At 44.7% G+C, this 20,210-nt stretch overlaps 1 protein-coding gene across 1 annotated transcript in view; it reads right to left on the bottom strand.

Annotated features, from left to right (window-relative positions):
• Positions 1-18,482, bottom strand: part of ADPRHL1 (ADP-ribosylhydrolase like 1) — a 20,878-nt gene extending 2,396 nt beyond the window's left edge. Inside the window, exons 1-5 of the mRNA XM_010147826.1 lie at positions 17,974-18,482; positions 14,151-14,315; positions 8,115-8,240; positions 5,342-5,482; positions 2,054-2,181 (exon numbers count right to left, since the gene is read on the bottom strand). Coding sequence (XP_010146128.1) covers positions 2,054-2,181; positions 5,342-5,482; positions 8,115-8,240; positions 14,151-14,315; positions 17,974-18,187 — 774 coding nt within the window. The 5' untranslated portion in view covers positions 18,188-18,482. The remainder of the gene's footprint in view (positions 1-2,053; positions 2,182-5,341; positions 5,483-8,114; positions 8,241-14,150; positions 14,316-17,973) is intronic.
• Positions 18,483-20,210: the final 1,728 nt, after the last annotated feature.

The following is a 20,210-nucleotide window of genomic DNA, read 5'->3' as shown; positions in this document are numbered from 1 at the left end:
CTGCTGCCAAGCCCTGGAGGTAATTCACACATCCCCTCCTCGGCCAGCAATTACAGCTGCCTCTGACTTCGTTGCCTTCCAGGAGATGACCCGCTGCTGGCTAGCGCTCCTTTTCCATCCGTTTTGTTTCCCTTTCTGGGTCCTTTCACAGTGCTGGTTTAGGCAACTCCATCTTAAGGGGACAAACTCCTCAGAACTGAGTTGGCCTGGATGGCTTTGGTTTGGTTCCTCTCCCATTTTGCCACGTGTCATGTCCAGCCCAGGAAGGCAAGCAAGGGCAGTGATTTGTTGGCAGAAGCAAGGCTGGTCCGGAGTGCAGTGCAGCTTCTGCCTATTTGCCCTGTATCTAACATGTTCCAACTGTTTATCACTGAAAAATTCTTTATCCTGCATTGGCCCACCTTGTATTTATACAGGCAAGAAGAGGTAATTTGTCTTTTATTCCCACGTTTCTAATTATCTGCAAATTTAAGCTGCCCGTACAGAATGTGGTCTTTGCTGCTTAGCATTTCAGGGTGTCAAATTTTTTTTATAACAGTAAATTGCCTTTGCAATGTACTCAGATCAATCCAAACCACATTTGGGGGCTTCACTTTCACATTTCCTGCGTCTGTACCTGCCGAACTATGCACCTGGTTGATCAGGAACATGCATACAGCCACCTGTAGGCAAGAGTGGTGCCAGATACTGGTGCTTTATTAATTGCCTGTAGAAAGGCAGTCAGCTGTACCTCCAGACACAAGTGGACAGTTAGTTTGGAGTGAGTTAAAAGGAAATCACTCCTGGGAAAAAGGCAGGCAGGTTGGTTACCTTCTCCTCATTTATTCTTTCCATGGCTATTAACACACTCGGCTTATAAGCAAATTAAGTCTCTTGACTTCTGTCAGTCTGTCTATGATTTCTGGCTGGTAGTGAAGTTTGAGGGTCAAGCAACATTTTCCTTTATTGAGCATCAAAATAAATAGCTCAAGAGGCCAAACTCATTGGGATAGGGTAATGAAGAGTGTAATTAAGGTAAATTTTGTTTCTGCATTAGGAATTCATGCAGTTCTCGCTTGAAATGGTCATGGAGAAATACCATTGGGTTTAATTTCTCCTAAAACTCTAAGACTCCAGTATAACCGTAAGGAACAAAAAACTAGCAACAAGTTCAGGCATTGAATTAATAAAATAAAAGGGGAAGGAGATCTATTCTTTATGTTTAAAGTGAGCAATTTCTTATTATCCACAGCCAATCTATCTTCCATTGGCAGTTTCACTGCGTAGATGAGCACCTAAAAATATACAAAGTGACTTCTCAGAATAGAACTGTGCTTTAGTAGTCTGGAAAAAAGGCTTGATTTATGGGAAAAGGTGAGAAGAACCTCATACTTATTCCTTAGCTGCTAAGTGGAGAGCTTTGAGAGGTGCCAGCACATACGAGAAAGCTGTAAACACCAGGGAAGAAGACACATTATTTCTCTTGAGTTCAGAAGATATAACCAGAACTCTTGAGGCAAAGAAAAGATCATGTGTGTTATAAAATATTATCCCATGGGATGTGGTGAAACACCATCTCTCAAGACACCTAAAACTAGCCTGGGCACAGCTTGCGTTGTCAGAGGATTCCTTAGGACGGCTGTCTTCTCTTCAAAGGACCATAACCAAGTCCAGCTTCTAGTACCCGGTAGGATTTCTGAGAGGCTCGGGCCACAGCTCCCTTAGGCTTTAATGAGAGCCGATGAGACGTTTGCCTTTTCCACCCTCAAATAGCTATGGCTTATGTTTTGTACCTGCTCTGGGCGTCAGCGCATCTGACCACTTAGCGTGCTTCTCTGCACTGTCTTCTCCCCTTGCAGCAACCCAGGACCAGTGGCAGCTGCTTTTTTTTTATGGTAACACATACCTGAGCCAAGGGTGGGAGTTGTTTTTTCTTTCTTGAAACTTTAAAAAAAAAATTGACGTCCTGACTGCTCTGGCACTGGGAACAGTTGAAAAATACTGGGGTGTCTCTAGGTTATAAAATACCCCTCGGTTCAGAGCCTTCCCGAGCGTTTTCTGAAGTTGCAGTTACCTTTTCTCTCTCCTCTGCATCATAGTTGTCCGGAAATACAGGTTTATTCTGATTTTCCTCATTGATTTCTCTCTCCTCCAGATAAAACTGCCACTTGGCTTCAAAGTAAAACCAGTGCTCCTGATATTCTGAATGCAAAAGAAATTAATGATGTAGCATTTCATCTCGCCAACATTTTCAGTTCTACTTTAATAAAGTTTAAAGAAAATTATAGTATTGACTGACCCAAAAAATGAGGTATTTTACAGTAACATACATTAAGTAGGCACATGTACTAAATATGCATTTTAATATGGTGTGGAAAAACTAAATGGAAACAGAAGATGTGAAAGAAGAAAATGTTCAAAAGCTTGTGATATTTTTATGTTATTAAAATTACATTAGGATACATCAAGATAGGGATTTTTAGAGAACTTGCTGAGGAACACTCCAAGGAAAAGATAAGAGCCAAAAAAAAAAGAGAGAAAACCCCTCAATTCTATACCAATTATTTTATTCCTTTACTATGATTAAAGAATATCTACAAATGCTCACACAACCTAAATACAAATTGCCTTCTACCTCAGTTATCAGTTTTTAATTACGTAACTTCTCCAGTATTTGTGTTCTGTTCTCACAGTATTTCTGTGTGATCTTGCAGGAAAAGGCAGATAAGAAAGGCCAAAATTTCTGTTTGCATATATTGTAATACATATAAAATGTAGTAAAAGGGATAAACAACACACACATCTGCTATCTGTGCCCATAAAAATTAGCCTTCACAATTTCTTCACTGAAAGGGCTGTCAGGCACTGGAACGGGCTGCCCAGGGAAGTGGTGGAGTCACTGTTCCTGGAGGGATTTAAGAGAGTGTGGATGAGGTGCTCAGGGATGTGGATTAGTGACGGACTTGTCAGTCCTGGGTTAATGGTTGCACTCAATAACGTTAAAGGTCTTTTCCAACTTAAATGATTTTATGATTGTATGATACTATGATTTGATGATTGTGCATGTAAACAATCATATGAATTTCATTTTATTTTTAAGAAAATGCTCTGGTTCAACCTTTTTATAAAGTCTTAAAAAGGCACATAAGTCACACTGACCTGTTAAGCACATACACGCACCTCTGCAGAATTAAGGCCTGATTGAAACCTTGCCCGGGAAACTGATGGGGTAATGAATTAGAAATCAATGAGAGGGACCAGATGGCTAAGTACACCTAAGCAAACTGGCAGTTTAAAATAAAATTGAGCATTGCCATTTTTCCCCTGGCCCTGTCCTGCTTGGTCACTCAGTTCCGTGCTGCAAGTGGCTGAGGAGCACGCACACAAGCAAACAATTTCTCTGAAGGACATAGCTGATTTTGCTTCTTTTTCTAAAAGGCCATACAGGTGACCCTCCTTGGCAATTAAGATCTTTAAAGAAGTTCAACTCCACGTAAAAAAAATCCAAGCTGCCCAGCAGGACATGATATGTTCACAAGGTTGCCAGTTCCCCAGCCCCAGACAGGGATGAACCTACATGCCTGGGAATGCCCAGCTATCCTTTTTCTGAGTCCATCCCTAAGTTTTGTCTGATTACAAGAAAACCATTCATTAGAACCTTAAAAAAGGGGGGTGTTGAGATAAACAGAGTGAAAATGCACTCACATCCATCAGGCCAAGGTGAGCATTTTGAGGGAAAAAAATGCAGCACCATGTTGTTGAAGAAACTGCCAACACCCACTCCAGCAGCTGGCTACAAGACTGCTTTTAGAAAAGCAGGTGACCTCACGGGTTTCTTTCTTTGTGTTTATTTTTCCTATTTCCTCCCTCACCCCCGACCATAAAACACAAATGCCTCAAAAATTAATGTTTTTCTATGAAGCACCTCAACAAGCAAGGAAGTGTGATTATTCCAATGCACAGGCTTGGAAACGAAGGGGTCAAGCAGTTGAGGGAGATTTGGGTTGCATGGACAGTCTGTAGCATGGTCAGAAATGCCATGCCGCCAGCCCCAGCGAGGCTCTGCCCCATCTCCCAAGCCCAGCCTGAGACGACGGCTGCGTTCAGGTCCAAGGGACTATCTGGCAGGGGCGTTGAGTCAAGCCCTCTGAGACTGAACACTCTGTTTCTTAGCCATGGGGGATAACGCAGCTAAAAAAGAGTTTTCTAAAACTGGAGGACTCAGTTTGGCAGGATTTCCTTGCAGTGCATCTCAACAGCCAAGGAGCTTAACTCTAATGCAGGAGATTTTCTTGCTACCAAAATAGGATGAAGCTCAACAATACAAGCACTGGCCAGAGACCGTGCCTCAGGAGTCCAACACGCATACCTCCACGCCGAGGGGTCCTGCTTGGGTGGAGTGACAGGGACCTGCTGCAAAGCCACTCAGAGAGGAGCTCACTCACACTAATCCTGCACCTGCTCCTCATAGGTCTCGGCTAAAAAAATCCTGGTGCGCAATGAGGCGCGGATGAAAATGAGGGGTCTTTCAGAAAGGTTTTCTGGTGCTCCTTTCAGATTTTAAAGAGGCAGCTTTCCTTCCTGTGTAAATCTTAATATCTGAGTGCTCTTGAGTAAAGAGTCTTCCCTGGAGATTAACAGAAAAACCTCTTTCCTTGGTGTTTTAATGTAATGATACTTGTGTGTCCACAGCAGGTCTCACCGTTACAAACACATCGTTCCCTGGCAAGAGGGGGCTAAAATACTTTTGCCCTGAATCACATACATTAGTAAAGGAGCAATATCATGTTCAGTAGTTGTGTTACGCTGAGTTGTTTTAAAACAAGGATACAACAGGTTGTATCTTAAATGTTTGTTCAGAAAAGCAACAGGTTGAATCTGAATTTGTGGTCAAAGCTAACTCTTGCTCAGGAGGCATCTGCAGGTGAAGTTTTCCTGGCAAAATGAGGAATGTCGGTGAGTTTTCTTACGGAAAATATTGGACTGCACTAATTGATGGAAGGGAGATGAATAATTCATATCTCAGCAGTCGGTTTGCCTAATAACCTGCTGAATATAATTTCCTGCCTCCCCCCTGCACAGCGATCTTTGAAGACTTCCTAAAAATAAAACTATGCAGTAGGGCATTATCACTCCTATTTCTTTTTTGTATTTTTGCCACCAATATACCAGGGAACTAACAGGCAGTAGAAGGTGTCACCACCTGTGAAGAGCTTACAGTCTGAGCAGAGAAAGGAGGAGGACAGCCTGTGGAGAAAGGAGAAAGGAGGAAAATGGAGAGACTGGGGAGTGATGTTTCTCCAGTGTCTTTCTAGCTGAACACAGATTTAAGAAATCAACTCCTTTGATTCAGACATGTTACCTGCCATATGGCGGATGGTCTTCTTGCAGTATTCTTCAGCCATCGGCACAACCTTCATCATCTCTCTTCCCCACTGCACAAGGGGTTTCCCTTGTATTGCATACGCCACGAAGAGAGCTGTGCACAGGGACCCTAGAAAACCTGGAATCCATAGACAACAACAATTACCAACAGGCGGTCGTGTTCTTACCACCCTTGTCATGTCCTTCGTAAAATCATTAGTGGAATACCTCATGGCTGCCGGATAGATTAACGAATGCATGTAACCCGTCTCCGCCTGTTTGCAGCCTGGCTCATGGCATGTTGAGGTTCTTGGCTAATGCGTGGTGCCCGTTGGTTTACAACTTATTTTACATAGAAAGGAGCTTCTGTTCTCAGCAGTGTAACATGACAGAAATTGAGGTAGGGGTGAAAACCAAACATCATCCATTAATGTGATACTGAAAATCTTCTAATTGCAGCCACATGGAATAATTGACTTGTGCAAAATGATTCGATTACAAGCTGTATCACCTTGCTTATAGAGCCGTCCAGCCCAAGGGTTGTGGTTGTTAGATCTAACACTTTTCCTGGCTCATTTTACTCCAAGAGGACAAGCCCATGTCTTACTTGCATGACTGATGCTTTCCTCTAAGGGGACATGGGCTTGTCTCCTTAGAGGAAAAAAGCGAGCGTCCAAGTAAGGCATGCTGTCTGCCTGCCAAGCTATGTCTTCCACTTCGGATCCGAATGTACTTCAGGTGAACTTTCTATTGATGGGCACTCAACACTTCCATGACATCAGAAAGAGAGAGGCTCCTTTCTCATATTTGCTTGTGCTCTTGGCATTTTGTCAAAGGCAAGAAAAACAATCCAGCGCAAAAGAAGGTTAAGAAAACATCTCTGTCATTTAAACAAGCCCCAGGTGAGCAAAGTATTGATGCGTGTGCTTCTTTTGGTGCGTGGGTCCAAAAGCGTTCATTCATGCATAGGGGGAAGCATGAACTTTGTGTGTTTTGCTGAAGGTAAAACCAAATTATTTGAGGAGGTTACAAGTCCAGATGAGACGGTTACTAATTCTCTTTGCCATAAGACCTGCAATACTGGGTCAGGCCAAAGGCATGTTGAACCCAGGATCCAATAGATGCTTTCACAAAGAATAAAAACCCAGGTAGAGCCAGTTCCCAGGGTCTCACTCGGATGGACAGCATCTAACCCAGCTACCATGAAGATCCTTTAGTGTCAGATTCAACATGAGGGTGGCAGTAGAGGGTTTAGGGGGTGAAGCGAAGGGCTAGCAGGGGGCAGCGGGTGGGCAAGAGAGTGGTGGAGGCTGTGACACACCCAGAAGGTTTTCAGGGGGCTGACAGTCTCTTCCTGCCTGCTCTCCAGGTAGCTCCCACCTGCTGCTGCTATTGCCCTGCTCCCAGCAGCCCTCACAAAGCCTCCTGCCCCTCAGTGGGGAAGAAAGCAAGTCCCAGCCGAGGTTTCTGGCTCTGCAAATAATGCCAGTGCAGAGGGAGCCCAATTGCTTCAGCTTCTCTGCTCCCCAGAGCTTCTGGACTGGCTTAGGGGCAATTTTAATTACACGGCTTGATTGCTTTTAACAGCAATAGCCCTTCTCATCCGCTTGCCTGATCCCTTTTGAACCCAGGCATATCTGTGGACTTTGCAGCTGCCTGTAGCAGCGAGGTCTGTGGCTTAACTACGCATGACACCAGGAAGTATTTCCTTTGTCTGTTTGTTTCAGTCCCGACTGACATGTCAGTTGGGTTTTCCCTGTCTTTGAGTTATGAGGATCACAACTGACATTTCCCTGGCATCTCTCAGGATGTTAGTGAGGTCCATGGTGACCCTACCACCCTTCTCCTCCCCCCCTCCCTGCCATGCCACTTGTCTCTTCTCCCAGCTGAAAACTCTTTCTGGATTTAATTTCTCCTTGTATGGGAGGTGTTTGATGACTTGGATGCTCCTCGCTGCCATTTCTTTGTTCGAGTAAGTCCTTTCTGAGGTGGGACACACAGAACTGCAAGGAGTCTGACTGCTGCAAGTGCACCAGGGACTTTATGTATTGTCTTGCTTCATGATATTTTTGCTTTGTTTTGAATCCTTTCCCTCTAATTTCATGCCATCCTGATCGCTTTTCTGACTACTTCAGAGCACTGAGCTTGTTGAGCATTTCACCATTCATTATGGTTTTATTTATTGCTGTTTAAAGCAGACAGAATGAATACACACTTACATAGCATAAAATTATCAGAATGACAGACCTGAATATGCAAACCAATGTTAAATCTACTTATTTATGTTTCGTGTACAGAATGTTTCAGATTGTGTCCTAAAATATGTGAAGGTAGATTTTTTTGGCTCTCTACTTTTACCTACAGTGATTGAATAAGACAAAACCAGTCAAGAGAAAAACGTTATTATCCCCTGAACCATAAACTTGCATGATAACAGCAAATCATCTAGATGTACATGAGTCCTAAAATTTGATCAGGGCAAGTGACATGAATATGCTTTGGATAAGATGGGTTGTGTTTAGTTATTGGGATTTTAGGAGGGAAGAACTATGCCTGAGGTTGCTGTTTGTGCAGTAGAAAAGCAAATGTGTAAGCTTATGTAAGTAACATATACGTGTATATACTGACCAAGCAAAATTCAAACCAAGGCCTTAGAGTCTGCAAAGCAGCAGCAGTTGAAGCAGGTGAATTCACAGGAGACACGTCAGTCCCTGCAGAAGTGAAAAGCAGCCTTAGGGGCTTCAGCGCACCGATACCTCAGCGGGCGTTACCTGTAGGGTGGTTGTGAGTCATTCGTCCACATTCAATGCTCACTTCAATGAGTGACTCCAGCCTTTCCGGCTTCCAGTATCGCATCCCTAAACACATGGCTTTTGTGGATGCTCCAAATCCAGAACCTAGAGAAAAAGATAATGCCAAGCATTTCAGAGGAGACTAATGATATACAAATATGTTGAATGCGAAACAAATATACGTTATTAATTCAGCTCGTGTGTGGGAACTCCGCAGGGAATAGGAAATCAGCATGCAAAGCGAGTTACAAGTTTTGAAAGTTTCTTGTAAGGAATTTTGCTCCTACACAGCCGTTGAGGTTTTACAGGCGTATTGCAATACCCTCAAGTGCTACAAAGAGCATAGCGAGTTTAGAAAGCAGCGTTCTCTCTTGTTCGCAGCACTTGTTTGAATCAAACTCTCATGCCATCTTTACTCATTCTTGGGTGACATCGCTGTATTGCTTGCTCCAGATGCCAGCACTCGAAACAGAAGTTTAAGAAACAGATACACTTTCACTATGCCCTTATTTTAGTAGTGTCCATGCTGAAAGCACACAATTAAAACACTTCACAGTTAATCTTACAATTTAAGAGAGAGCCCCATGGGGAGTTCACAAAATAGTTTCTACTACGTACAAAAATAATGAGTCCAAAAAGAAACTAAAGGCTACTGAGCCAAATCCTCCAAAGTCAGGCAATGTCAGAACTGAGGTTTCCCGTGCAACCTGAAATTACTGCTTGCGTGCACACCCGTTATGCCACAGCATGCACTTACTGAGCTCAGTCTTGGGAATTTCTGCCTCGTGCAGCACGGAGTTTATTTATTGAATAGCTAATTTAGAATTTCTTTTATCCTCATCACTGAGTGCATGATCCCAGGTGTTCAGCTTCTAAACAATTCATTGAATGCAGAGTTAAATTTACTAATGAGTTTCTCTGTAGTACTTATCACAGTAATATCAGGATCCCACAGAAGTTTTAATGAGCTTATCTTCACAAGGCACCAGTGAGGTCATTATCTGCTCTTTGCAGCTTGTGAGCCAATGCCCAAAAAAGCATTAACTCATTGCAGACACCCATCCTGAGATGACAGAGTTTGATTTTTCAAAGTACTTGGCATTTTTCAGCACTGTCTTTGCTCAATCTCACTTCCCAGTGACCTTGGGTATAGCTGAAAGCAATCAGCATTTCTCTACTTAGTCCCTGGAAGATAAGGGGAATATTTATGCCACCTAATTTTAGCATCTGTGGGACTTGCATTAGGAGCACGGTCTCCCTGTCTTTCCCAGATAGGCAGCGTGGAGGAAGGCTCATTAGCCAGTGTGATGGCGTAGCAGCAGTTCATGGGCCAGAGCGAATTGAAGCAGTAGATGCCAAGGAGCCAGGGTCAGGGTTTTTAGTCACCTGTCTTGAGAGGAGCCCTCGGCTGCTGCCCTGGGCTCTGCCTGCTGCGAGTGCAGAGCAGAGGGGATCTCTTGGAGCACTGCTCACCATTTGGCATTATCCCAAGCAGCTCCAGCTCAGGTGTCCTAGGATCATGAGTGTGACTAAAGTGTGGTAGTGGGGGTGGCAGGAAGATTCATGTCAAGCCAAGTTAAAGCCTGAGACAAACTAACATAAGCCACCCATTGGCATCTCCAGGTGCAATACAGACCAATTTAGGATCTGAATTTCTCTCTTGAGAGAAGAGCTCCTCTTCTGCCTGAGGAGCAGCTCTCCTGAGTGAGCACCCGCGTTAGCTGATCTAATTAGGTTAGCTGAAGACATTTCTTCCCTTCCGCCTCAGAATCTAATGTGCAAATTTTGCACTCAATAACTCTTCCAAAAAAGGTCACACACCTGATAAATGTGATATGAAAGGCTTTGCAAATTACTATTTTATTCCCTGCAAATTCAGAGCTTGCTTCCTCATATCTTGCTGGTCTTCCTGATAACAGCAAAAGGACCCCCCCTCCAGAACACCTTTGGCCACTGCTCCTGATGAAAAGACTGAATATCTGTCTTGCAAATGGTGTGTTTGCTCCTGCACCTCACATATGCTGCAGCTGTAGTGCCTGGCTATCAAGAAGGCAGGAGCAGGTAAAACTGTCTGCCTATCCCACAGGTCAGATAGAAACCACAAGTAAGAGTCAGGGAAGAAATACAGTCTTCCAGAGCACCAGTCAGCTTAACTAGGAGAAACATGTCTTCTGCTTGAAACACCAAACCCTTCACTAAACCACCTGCTGCCATAGAGCAACAGATGAGAGTCGTCTTCACTACGCAGTCCTGCTTCCTCCAAAGGACACAATCCATGCTAGTTTTCCAAGAGGGAAGGGTGTTGTGCTACACAGAGCTGCTAATTAAACAACAGAATATCTAAAGTGGAAGATGCACTACAGTAAACTGACTTGGTCTGAAGGAGCTTGTCTTTGCAACTTCATTGTGTGCCTCCAGTCTAGGAAATGATATTAAAACCTTCTGCAGAATTAGACAAGCAAACTTGGTAACAAAAAGTTCCATCACATGGAGTAACCTTCAGCCTAGACAGGGCTTCGGGTGATTAGCAGCTCTTAGCTCCCGTGTCTCAGAACCTACCATTTGAATCAGTGAAGTAAGGGATGGCGAGACTAACCCAAGCAAGTGTGAGACACATGTAAGAACATCAGGACTGTCCTCCACCATCAGACCAAAGGCTGACCTCACTTATCATGTCTGACAGTGACCGATGGAGAGGATACTTAAAAAAGAGTAAAAGAAAAGCATGATGATGCTACCCCTTTCTACTAACTAAGCTGCTGACAATCTGTCTCCCTGATCCAGGAGGCAGCTGGATACTCATCTTTCTGCTTAATAACCCTTTGAAGGATTTCCCTTGGGTGAATTTGCCCAGCTCCTTTTTGAACTCACATGAACTGTAGCATCTGTAAATTGGCATTGGAAAATAGTTGTACAGCTTAATTAGGTGTTATGGGAAGAAGTCCTTCCTTTTACTTGTTTGAACTCATGACCTGCCAGTTCCGTTCGAAGTCCCTTGTTCCTGTACTGGAGGAGACAGTGAGTTTTCTCTGTCTTTAATCATGTTCTCCAAGCTATCTATGACTTTACAGCTTTCTATCGTACCATCTCAGACACCACAGCCTATGGAAGCAGTTTTTAACTAATCCAACTATCCTTTCACATATCATTTCTAGATCTCTTACATCCCTTTGGGGGGAGGGAAAAAACAGATTATACACAAGAAACAGCAGCTATAGATTCATACAGTGGTGAAATGTGTTTTGTGTTTTGTTCTCTGTTTCTTTCCCAGTCTTTTCTGGTAGTCTATTTGCTTTCTGTCTCATACTGAGCACTGAAGCGACCTTCCTGGAGAACTACTAGAGCTCCACGATCCCTTCCCTGAATAGTAACTGGATCAGAAACTGCAACTATTTATAATAAATCAGGATTTCCTGCCCCCTGTGTATAACTTTTCCTTCAGCTGCATTGCATTTGGTTCTGCTACCATGCCACATGGTTATTCATCATTGTGAGCATTTCCCACAACTCTACATCTTATCTCTGACTTTGTTGACCCAGCATCCACTTGCATTTCCAGACAGTTTGTGGACAGGTTGAACAGCAGAGGTCCAACACAGCTACCTCCTTCTCTATGGAGAAGACAGACTGCAACCTCCTGCTCTTTATTTACCGTCTCTTAACCAGTTGTCTATCCTCAGGGGAACCTTTCCATCATCCTGTAGCAACTTAGTGCCTCATCCCTTAGTGCCTTTGGTGAGGGACCTTGTTGAGTGTCTTATGGAAAACCTAACAGACCTTTTACACAATGCCTCCTTTTTCCTCCTGTTTCTTGGCTACTTCAGGAGCTTTCTAACAGATTTCTGAGGTGTGACTTTCTTTACAAAAGCAGCATTGATATTTTCTTATTACATCATTTTAACTCATGCACGACATTCTCCTCTTTTAGTATGCAATACCTCAGTGTGTTTTTCTTCACTCTACATCTGTAGAATAACAGAAATCAGCTCAATGGCTGCTAAGCCCTGAAGAAGACGTATCTTTTGTGAATACAGAACATTCTGCGTGGGAACTTAGTGCCTGGCCCCTTTATCTCCTGTCCCTGGACTCATCTGCATCAAAATTTTAAACAGATGCTGACAGACAGACAGAGGCAAACACACAACAGTGAAAATTTCAGCCTTGACCTTATCAATGTCATAAATTGGAAACAAGCCCTTAAAATGGGAGGTGTTAGACAGCCCTGGGCAGGTCTTCTGGTGGTCACAGGAATCTCACCAGCCTTTAACATAACCTGGGTACCTCTGCAATGAGTGTGGCAATGAGCATGACGTGAGGTGGCAAAGGGCACACAGGGACAACACAGGGCAGTTTGATTTAAGAACTCAGTGTGCTGACTATACCCACATAAATTTGGGAAGAGGAGCTTCATATAAGCAATACGAAATTACCTAAGCTAGGGTTTCCCTGGTCCATGAAGGCTGGCACATGAATTCTTGCTAGAAGTGAGATTAGATAAAATGACCACAGGAAACCAGCATTTTGGTTGCAGCCCATCCAAGACACCACCTGACTGCTAGGCATTCAACACCTGTGGAATGTTTTTGCCTTGAGAATAAATTGGTGAAAATTCAATTAACAAGTTAATTACACCCACAGCAGTGTCAGGTGACACAGTAGGCTGAGCATCTCCACATCAGGTCACTGATTCTTTCACTCCCATGGTGAAAAAAAGGCTTCTTTGAGATGTTCAGATGGTATTTGTCACACCAGATGGAGAAGGAACGTTTTAGCTGCCAGGTCTCAAGGCAGGAATTAATTTTAGACCATGCTAACCCAGAGTATCCCAAGAACAAATAGTTCGTCATGGAAAGCTGGGGAGCAGGAAGGTTAAAATAAGAGATGTGGCCCCACCAGGGTGATGGGCTGGGGAACAGCAGTGATCTACTGCTGAAGGTGTCCAGAGCTGCTCAGGGCCACCGTCAGCTCCCACAATTATTTTGACCAAATTTTACTAATTGCCAATCAGAAAAAATATGACAACAGCCAAAGGGGCACTCTCTCAGCTCTGCCTGGTTAATAGCAGGGTGAGCAGAATAAATGGGGAGGGGATCCTTTTCCCTCCCAGCAGCTGTTGTGAGGAGCGGGGGCCGAGTGAGGGATGCTTTTTGTGTCAGAGAAAACCGACTGCAGAGACCCAGAAATAGCCGTGGCATCATGCCACTGGGTCTCTGCCACGACGTTGCATCAATATGCAGTGCTGTTGAGCGGTGCCGATGCGTACCGCAGCGGCAGAGCATCACACCGACACAGCGCAGCCTCCGAGTGAGCTGCCATCGTCTTGTGGCTGCCCAGTTCCGCCTCCTCTGATGATGCGGTGTCTCTGCAGGCTTCCCAGACTAATCGCACAGCACGGGTAGGGGCGTGCACATAGCTGCATGCATGTCATTTAACTTGAAGTTTGACGTAGAAATTTAATTAATCGTAAAATGAAATGATCATAAAGAGAAAGAAAGAGCGGGTCATGGGTAGGGAAACAGGGCTAAGAGCATTAGGGATCATCAGGAAAACAGTCATAGTTGGTAGCAGGGCATCCACCTGGAGAAAAGTCTCTGCTTTCCTTCCAGTGAACATAGGGGCGCATAGAGCATTTTGCAGGCTTGGCTTTTTCTTTCAGATCTGCCATCACTGGAAAGATCCAAGACTACAAACATTTGAACAAAAAATGGCGGAAAATATTTCTTGAAATAACCATTAAACTCAAGGACAAAGATCTGGACCCAGAGGCACAGAGCCAAGAACAAAGTCTCTTTAAATAGATGTTAAAGAGGGAAGGGTTCATTTACGAGAGGACATAGTGCCCTACAGAAGGAATTCCTGGCAGATCTCTTGCCATCCTCAGGCAAACATGGATATGTTTCGGGGGTAGTAACCTTTGATGTCAGCGGGGAAAAGGAAACAATTTCTACATAGCCACAAACGCTGAAAGCACACATTGTTCAAGGCAGGACCTATAAATGGAAAGCGGTACCGTACCCTTTTCATTGAACGGCGTGTGCCAAGCAAGAAGGTAGTTGTCTGGTTTTAGTTCCCTGCAGCCTTCGATGGTAGCGGGGTCTGGCCGCCTCCCCGAGAGCTTGTCGATAGCATCCACGTAGCGTTTTACCAGCTCGCGGTACAGGTCTTCCAAACACCAGTAATCTGCTCGGAGGAGGGAAGAGGAGGTTGCTAGGTGAGGGCTGAAGAGCAAGAGACCACTGAAAACAAACAAGCAAGCTCACTAAGCATCTAGGAAATGTTCCTATTTCCACTCCCAATACACCGAGTCGTGCTTCTGGTGCCACCGGCAGCACCTTTTGACACACCGTGAGAACGGGCTGGAGGGAGAACAGCCTCGTCCCTGTGTTCTCATCTTTTCCTGCTTTCCTTTACCACTTTTAATTCCTTTAATCAGAAAGACGAAGGCATTCTGTTCATCAACAGTAGCTGCTCAGGGGCTTTATTTAGGCTCTGCAGTGTGAAGTATTTAGAGAGGTGTCTAACTGTGAGTGCGTTGCTGCCGCGGGGACCCAGCTGTGCCTGGCTCAGCCCGTGCCGTCGCCATCACTCGCAGCCACGAACCCAATTTAACAACGAAAGCCCATTTTTTTTTTTTAAATTAACACTGAATTATTTTAGAGGTGTGTGTGATTAAACACAAAAGCAAATTAGTGTCCTTATTTTTTTAACCTGTATTTTATATTCATTTTGTCTAAAATCTGTGCATCTTCCATGCAGGGATCCCTCTGTCTCACGAGAACACAGTAACCAGAACAATGAGTTTTTATAAAAATGATTATAAACATTAGTAAGAGTAGTAAATTCCTACAGCCTGTACTATTTCCAGCAGATAATTTCTTCTTGGAATAAGTTCACTGGCAGTACCTGTTTATTGATTAGTTTTACCAAGGCCTACAGGCTTCCCTAAGGAGGAAGTTTTCCCTGTTAAAGATACACCGTTTCTTCAGTGTAGCGGCTTCTCTCGGCTGCTGCTGCATGTTCTCAGGTTTGAAGAGCACTGCCCTCGGCTCTTGCCAAGAAAAAGCTCCTACTGACATCTAATGTTGTGTAATCAGTGGGAACTGAGGAGGCGGTCGGGATTTGTCCGTTTATATCTTTTCTATGTACTTTGAGAAACCCTGTTTAATACTTGACTCACAGGTCGAATGACGCAGCAGGGGAAGCTCTAAAAATATCTTCATTTTGTTGAAGATTGGTGTTTTTTTGAAATCCACAGGAGTGGTTTAGTTTTAGCGAAAATTTGGAGCCCTGTAAACCAGCACCACTCAAAAGTACAGGTTAGGCAGACAGGTGAGTAAAGAAGATGCAGGGTGAAACCAAGATTCCTTTCCTTTCACATTAAAAAAATACCCTAACCATTACACCGGCCATCCCACATACAATCCTAGAGGAACAAGATACTTTCAAGCTGCCGACTCTTTCCAGATTTAGGAATCAGGTGCCAGTTTATCCAGATGGGAGCCAGGAGCAGGATTTACCGCCCGGCAGCTTCTGCAGAAGCCTCGTCTCCAGAGCCAGAGTCCCTGTGGTCCAGCAGCTCCGGGCTGTCCGAGCCCACCGTGGTTCCCACACCTGGAGCCAGGCTGTCGTCTCCGCCGCCAAGTCAATATGATGAGCTCCTTCGTTAGAAATGAACACTTATTTTTTTAAACCTGCGTCCAAGTCAGGGAGGAAAAGGCTTTCCCTTTTCCGGACGGGAACTGCCCTCGCCCTCAGTGCAGACCTCCCTCTCTTGCGTGGCTGCTGCCGCAGCCTCAGGCTGGGAGCTCCCCCAGGAGCAGTGGCCCAGCGATGGGACTTAACAGCGAGCCCAAGCCCCGGGCACGTCCGACCCAGCCTGCAAGCATCCCGCATGTACCCGGAGGGATGCACCCAGGGGATGCTGTCTGCACCCGGCAGCGGCCAGCCAGGTGAACGGGACATGTGGGGATTGGGGCAGTGAGGGACAGGAATATTTTTATTGCTTATTCACACCTTTTTAATGTGTTTTCTATTTTTCTTTTGGCTGGTAATGTTCTAGACACCCAATATATTCTTTGGAATCTCAGCCCCGCGGTAGCGAGGGCTCCCTGTCGCACAAGGGAGGCAGGTCCCCAGGGCCGGTGGCAGCTGCCGTCAGCCCCATGGACCCACGTTCACTGTCTCTAGCCTCACCCCATTGACCTGGGTGATTTGGCATGCAGGCCATGAGTGAGCCCAGTGGCTTTTCTGTTTTCCTCTTGCCAGGAGCGGACACTGCTGTGGGCAGAACTGGTTCTGTTTCCCTTGTGGGAAGCAGAGAGAAAGACTCACTTCCCCTCATTCACCGACATTACTATGAAATGAAGATTTCTTACTAAAATTCCACACACCAGCTTGTTGCTTTCTCACCAGCCTATAAAAGCACCTTTTTATAAAGCTTGTCTGGTCAGGCCAAAGACATGAGAGTGTAGGCTAAACATAGCTGATAGCATAGCTGAGACTATTTTTCTTTAGAGCCAGAGTATCCCTGCTATATTTAAGAAATAAGATTTATTATTTTACTGTCAGTCTAACTGGCTTGATTACACAGAAGTTATGGATTTGGAGAGTTCAATAAGCAAGAAACATATGATACATATTCAATCATAGCCTATATTCAGAAATATGTTAGTCATCTTTTCTCTTCATAGGCTGACATCTTGCCCTTATCTTTAGTGTATTAGCTACCCCTTAAGCCCTTGGTTAGCTAATAGCCAAGCATGAAGTGTCCAGCACCCTCTTCAACTGATCCGTACGTCCTAAATTTAGAGCAGACTGGGAGCAGGCAGATAAAGTGGTGAAACAGAAACACAAGCAAAATTTCATTGATGTGAAGGATACTTAGCTACGTTATGAGGTTCAGCTACTGTGAGTTAGCCAGCATTATGCATTTTAAGAAAAATCAGGACCGTTTTTACATGGATTAAAAAACTGGATTCATTCTGAAGAGGCAAAATATTGTTGAATGGTCACCATCTTCTGGTGTACTTTAGATGACGATCCTGACAGTCTCGGAAAACTCAGCTTCGATGCGTAGGGTGTCGATACAAATACGGTTGCATCTTATGCAAGACTATTAAGAAACCCCAAATCTATTAAGAAAACCCGAATGATCTCTCGCAAACTATTGTGATTTTAGAAGACAATGCACTATACTGACAGACTTCATTAAAAACACAGTATGTTAGAATATTTTTGGACTAAAGACACAGAGCTCTCCACACAGAATCTTTTAGGTTGGACATGACCATTAAGATGATCAAGTCCAATGTTTGTCAAGCAAATATTGTTCCTTTTTCTGGCCTTGCAGGCACAACCCTTTGCCCGAGGGGCAGCAAAGAGGAGACCTGGTTAGTGATTTTAGGCTGAAGGAGGTATTAAGCTGACTCTACTCCAACACAAACATGTTAAGAATGCGCTTAGAAGAGCTCTTATCTTTTACAGAAGAATTTCTAGTGGCTGTATGATTTCCCAATGTATGCCAGCGTACAGATAATCTACTCAGCAATTATTTTTGTCATGCTGGACATGCCATATGTTAGTCTTTAAGCTCTAACCAACTGTATAAACCTAGGGAACATACAGGGAGAGCCTCTCCACACTCAAGAAATCAAAACTCCCCAGTCGGTGTGATGGTGGCAAGGTTATGCCCACGGAGGAGGCAAGCTAAGGCACGCTAGCGGCATTTCTGACAGGCTTTCTCGTGACTTCCCTGGCGCTCCAGCTTATTGTAAGAAATGCAGCAGCTCGACAGTTTTGTTCCTTCCCAACGTGCGTCCGCGAGTCCGGTGGTACCTACCTGTGATGACAGCCTCTGCTGTAGCCATGTGCATGAGCGTGTTGTCACTTACTGGCCACTTGTCGGGAGAGAGCACCAGGTTCTCCAGCCCCCCAATTTCCTTCAGCTCCTGCTGGATTTTTGCACCTAAAGCATTGTTTTCTCGGGAAAAATTGCGATAACCGAGAGCATCCCCTACCCCAGCCAGGACAAGCGCAGCCTTAAATTTATCCATCCCCTAGACACTTCCCGCTTTGCTTTCGTCCGAGACGGCCAACAAATCTCGATCTTCCTTTGTTCCTTTGCCCTTGGCTCAGCTCCCCCGACACTTTATATCAGCCATTGTGTCACACCGAGAGCGCTCTCTATAAGGCAAGGGTTTCCTTTTCTGGCTCTGCAGATGCCATCTCCTGTCTGGGACCCGACGGAGAGGAAATATTTCATAACCCAGGGAATTTGCGGGGGCTTTGTTCAATGGAACCGCAAGAGCAGACCCGCAAAGCCAAGTGCAAAAGCCTCGTTTCTGCAACCCTGCATAAAGCAAGCCAGGAAATCCTTAGCCCTACCCAGCGTAAGTAACTCTACACCCAGAAAAACAGATGCCTCCGCAGGGGTGTTTATTTATTTAATAACTTGTAAATGAATATATTTTCCTGCCCTTTTCTGATACACAGGACTCAGCCTCCCTTTCAGGGACCAGTGAAGAGGAAAGCCTGTGATAAAAGGAGTTCCCAAAACCTGCAAACACTAGAATGAGGGGTTGGGCAGTAAGAAATCTAGTCCAATGCAGACGACCTCTCCCATTTCTAATTACGCCCCAGCGCGACACTTCGTCAACAACTTTCTTGCTCTGTTCCACCTATCAAGAGAATGTTTTGCGAATCCCCTGCACCCCTGGATAAACACTGAGCAAAATACCAACTTCAATCCCACGCCTCTTACTCTCTGGCAAAGACTGACTTTTTCCTAAGGCCAAGCTCAGGTGCAGCCCACATTTGGACTCTGGAAGGAAACTATTTTGAAAGATGCATTTAAATGGCATCCCCTGAGTCTAAGAAATTCCATGTATGAAGAAATCTCACTTACTAAGAACAGAACTTTATTAATATCACCCTTTCGAACTTGATACCTGTGCAACTACATGCATTCTCTTATGGCAGTGCTTCTGCCATGCAGTGCAAGAAGGGGCTCTGCAGTCCTGCAGCTGTTAAAGTGTATTTTACCCACAAACTCTGTGTAGGCTCAATGTCTTCCTTCAAGGGGTCTGCTGAGGCTGACTCAGATCGTGGTTCCAAGTCACCATCCATGCTGCCCTAAAGACTCAAAAAACTACTACTACTTTATAGACAGAAAGACAAATGTAAATATAATTTCAGGTAGAGAAACAGAAAGGTCTTTTCAGCTTCACTCTAATTTTCATAAAGGATACCTGGGGAAAGGTCTTTGTTTAGCATTGACCTTTTTCAGTAAGCAAAGTAAGCAACACTGACTGACATTCGGAGGGAAAAGGCCAAGAGTGTAAAGGATGCATCCTCCCATCACCCAGCGCAATAAGCAGTTAATCACAGACTGAGTTATTGACATGCGTAGCGGTATCGCTGTACTTCACAAGAAACCTCAACACAGTTTCAGAACACAGATAAGCATTGCTATCCCTACTCTACATTGTAAGAAATATGGTGCCAAACTGGCGAAAGTAGCCTGTTAGTAGTCTCTTGTTTTAAAGATTAGGACTTGGGTAACAGAAGTGCTGAGTATTAAGGACACCGAGAGTGCATCCTCATTGCTAGGAAGGAACAAACTGGTACAGAAAAAACAAAAAACAAACAAACAAAAAAAGGCAATTATGCCTTAGGATCCCAGGAACATTATGTAGGGACCAGTGGAGTTGCAGGGCCAAGTGTTCTACAGCGGGGCAATGTCCAGCCTGCTCTAGGGAGGGCTTGCCGCGAGCAGTGAGGATGCCAGCCCTTCTGCCCTGCCTGGCCATGGGAACAGGCATCACCTCCCACAACCGGGGCATTTAAGCAACGTAGATGTACTCCTAGAGTCACTCCTAGATGTACTCCTGCACTGCCAGTTACCTCAAGTTGTGTGACTCAAAGTGACCACTCAAAACGGAAACCTAAGGCCAACGCAGCTTACAAAGCCCACACCAGGCAGAAGCACTGATGTTGATGTCTCCATTACAGGCACACACACCCTTCTGCAGCACCCACTCCTTCTCTAATCCTGCAGAGCACTACGAACCCAGGGAA

This window comes from Eurypyga helias, unplaced genomic scaffold (genome assembly GCF_000690775.1).
Source record: "Eurypyga helias isolate BGI_N326 unplaced genomic scaffold, ASM69077v1 scaffold26892, whole genome shotgun sequence".
NCBI classification, from domain to species: domain Eukaryota; kingdom Metazoa; phylum Chordata; class Aves; order Eurypygiformes; family Eurypygidae; genus Eurypyga; species Eurypyga helias.
The sequence above is the reverse complement of the archived record's forward strand: the minus strand, read 5'-3'. Positions and strand labels throughout refer to the sequence as shown.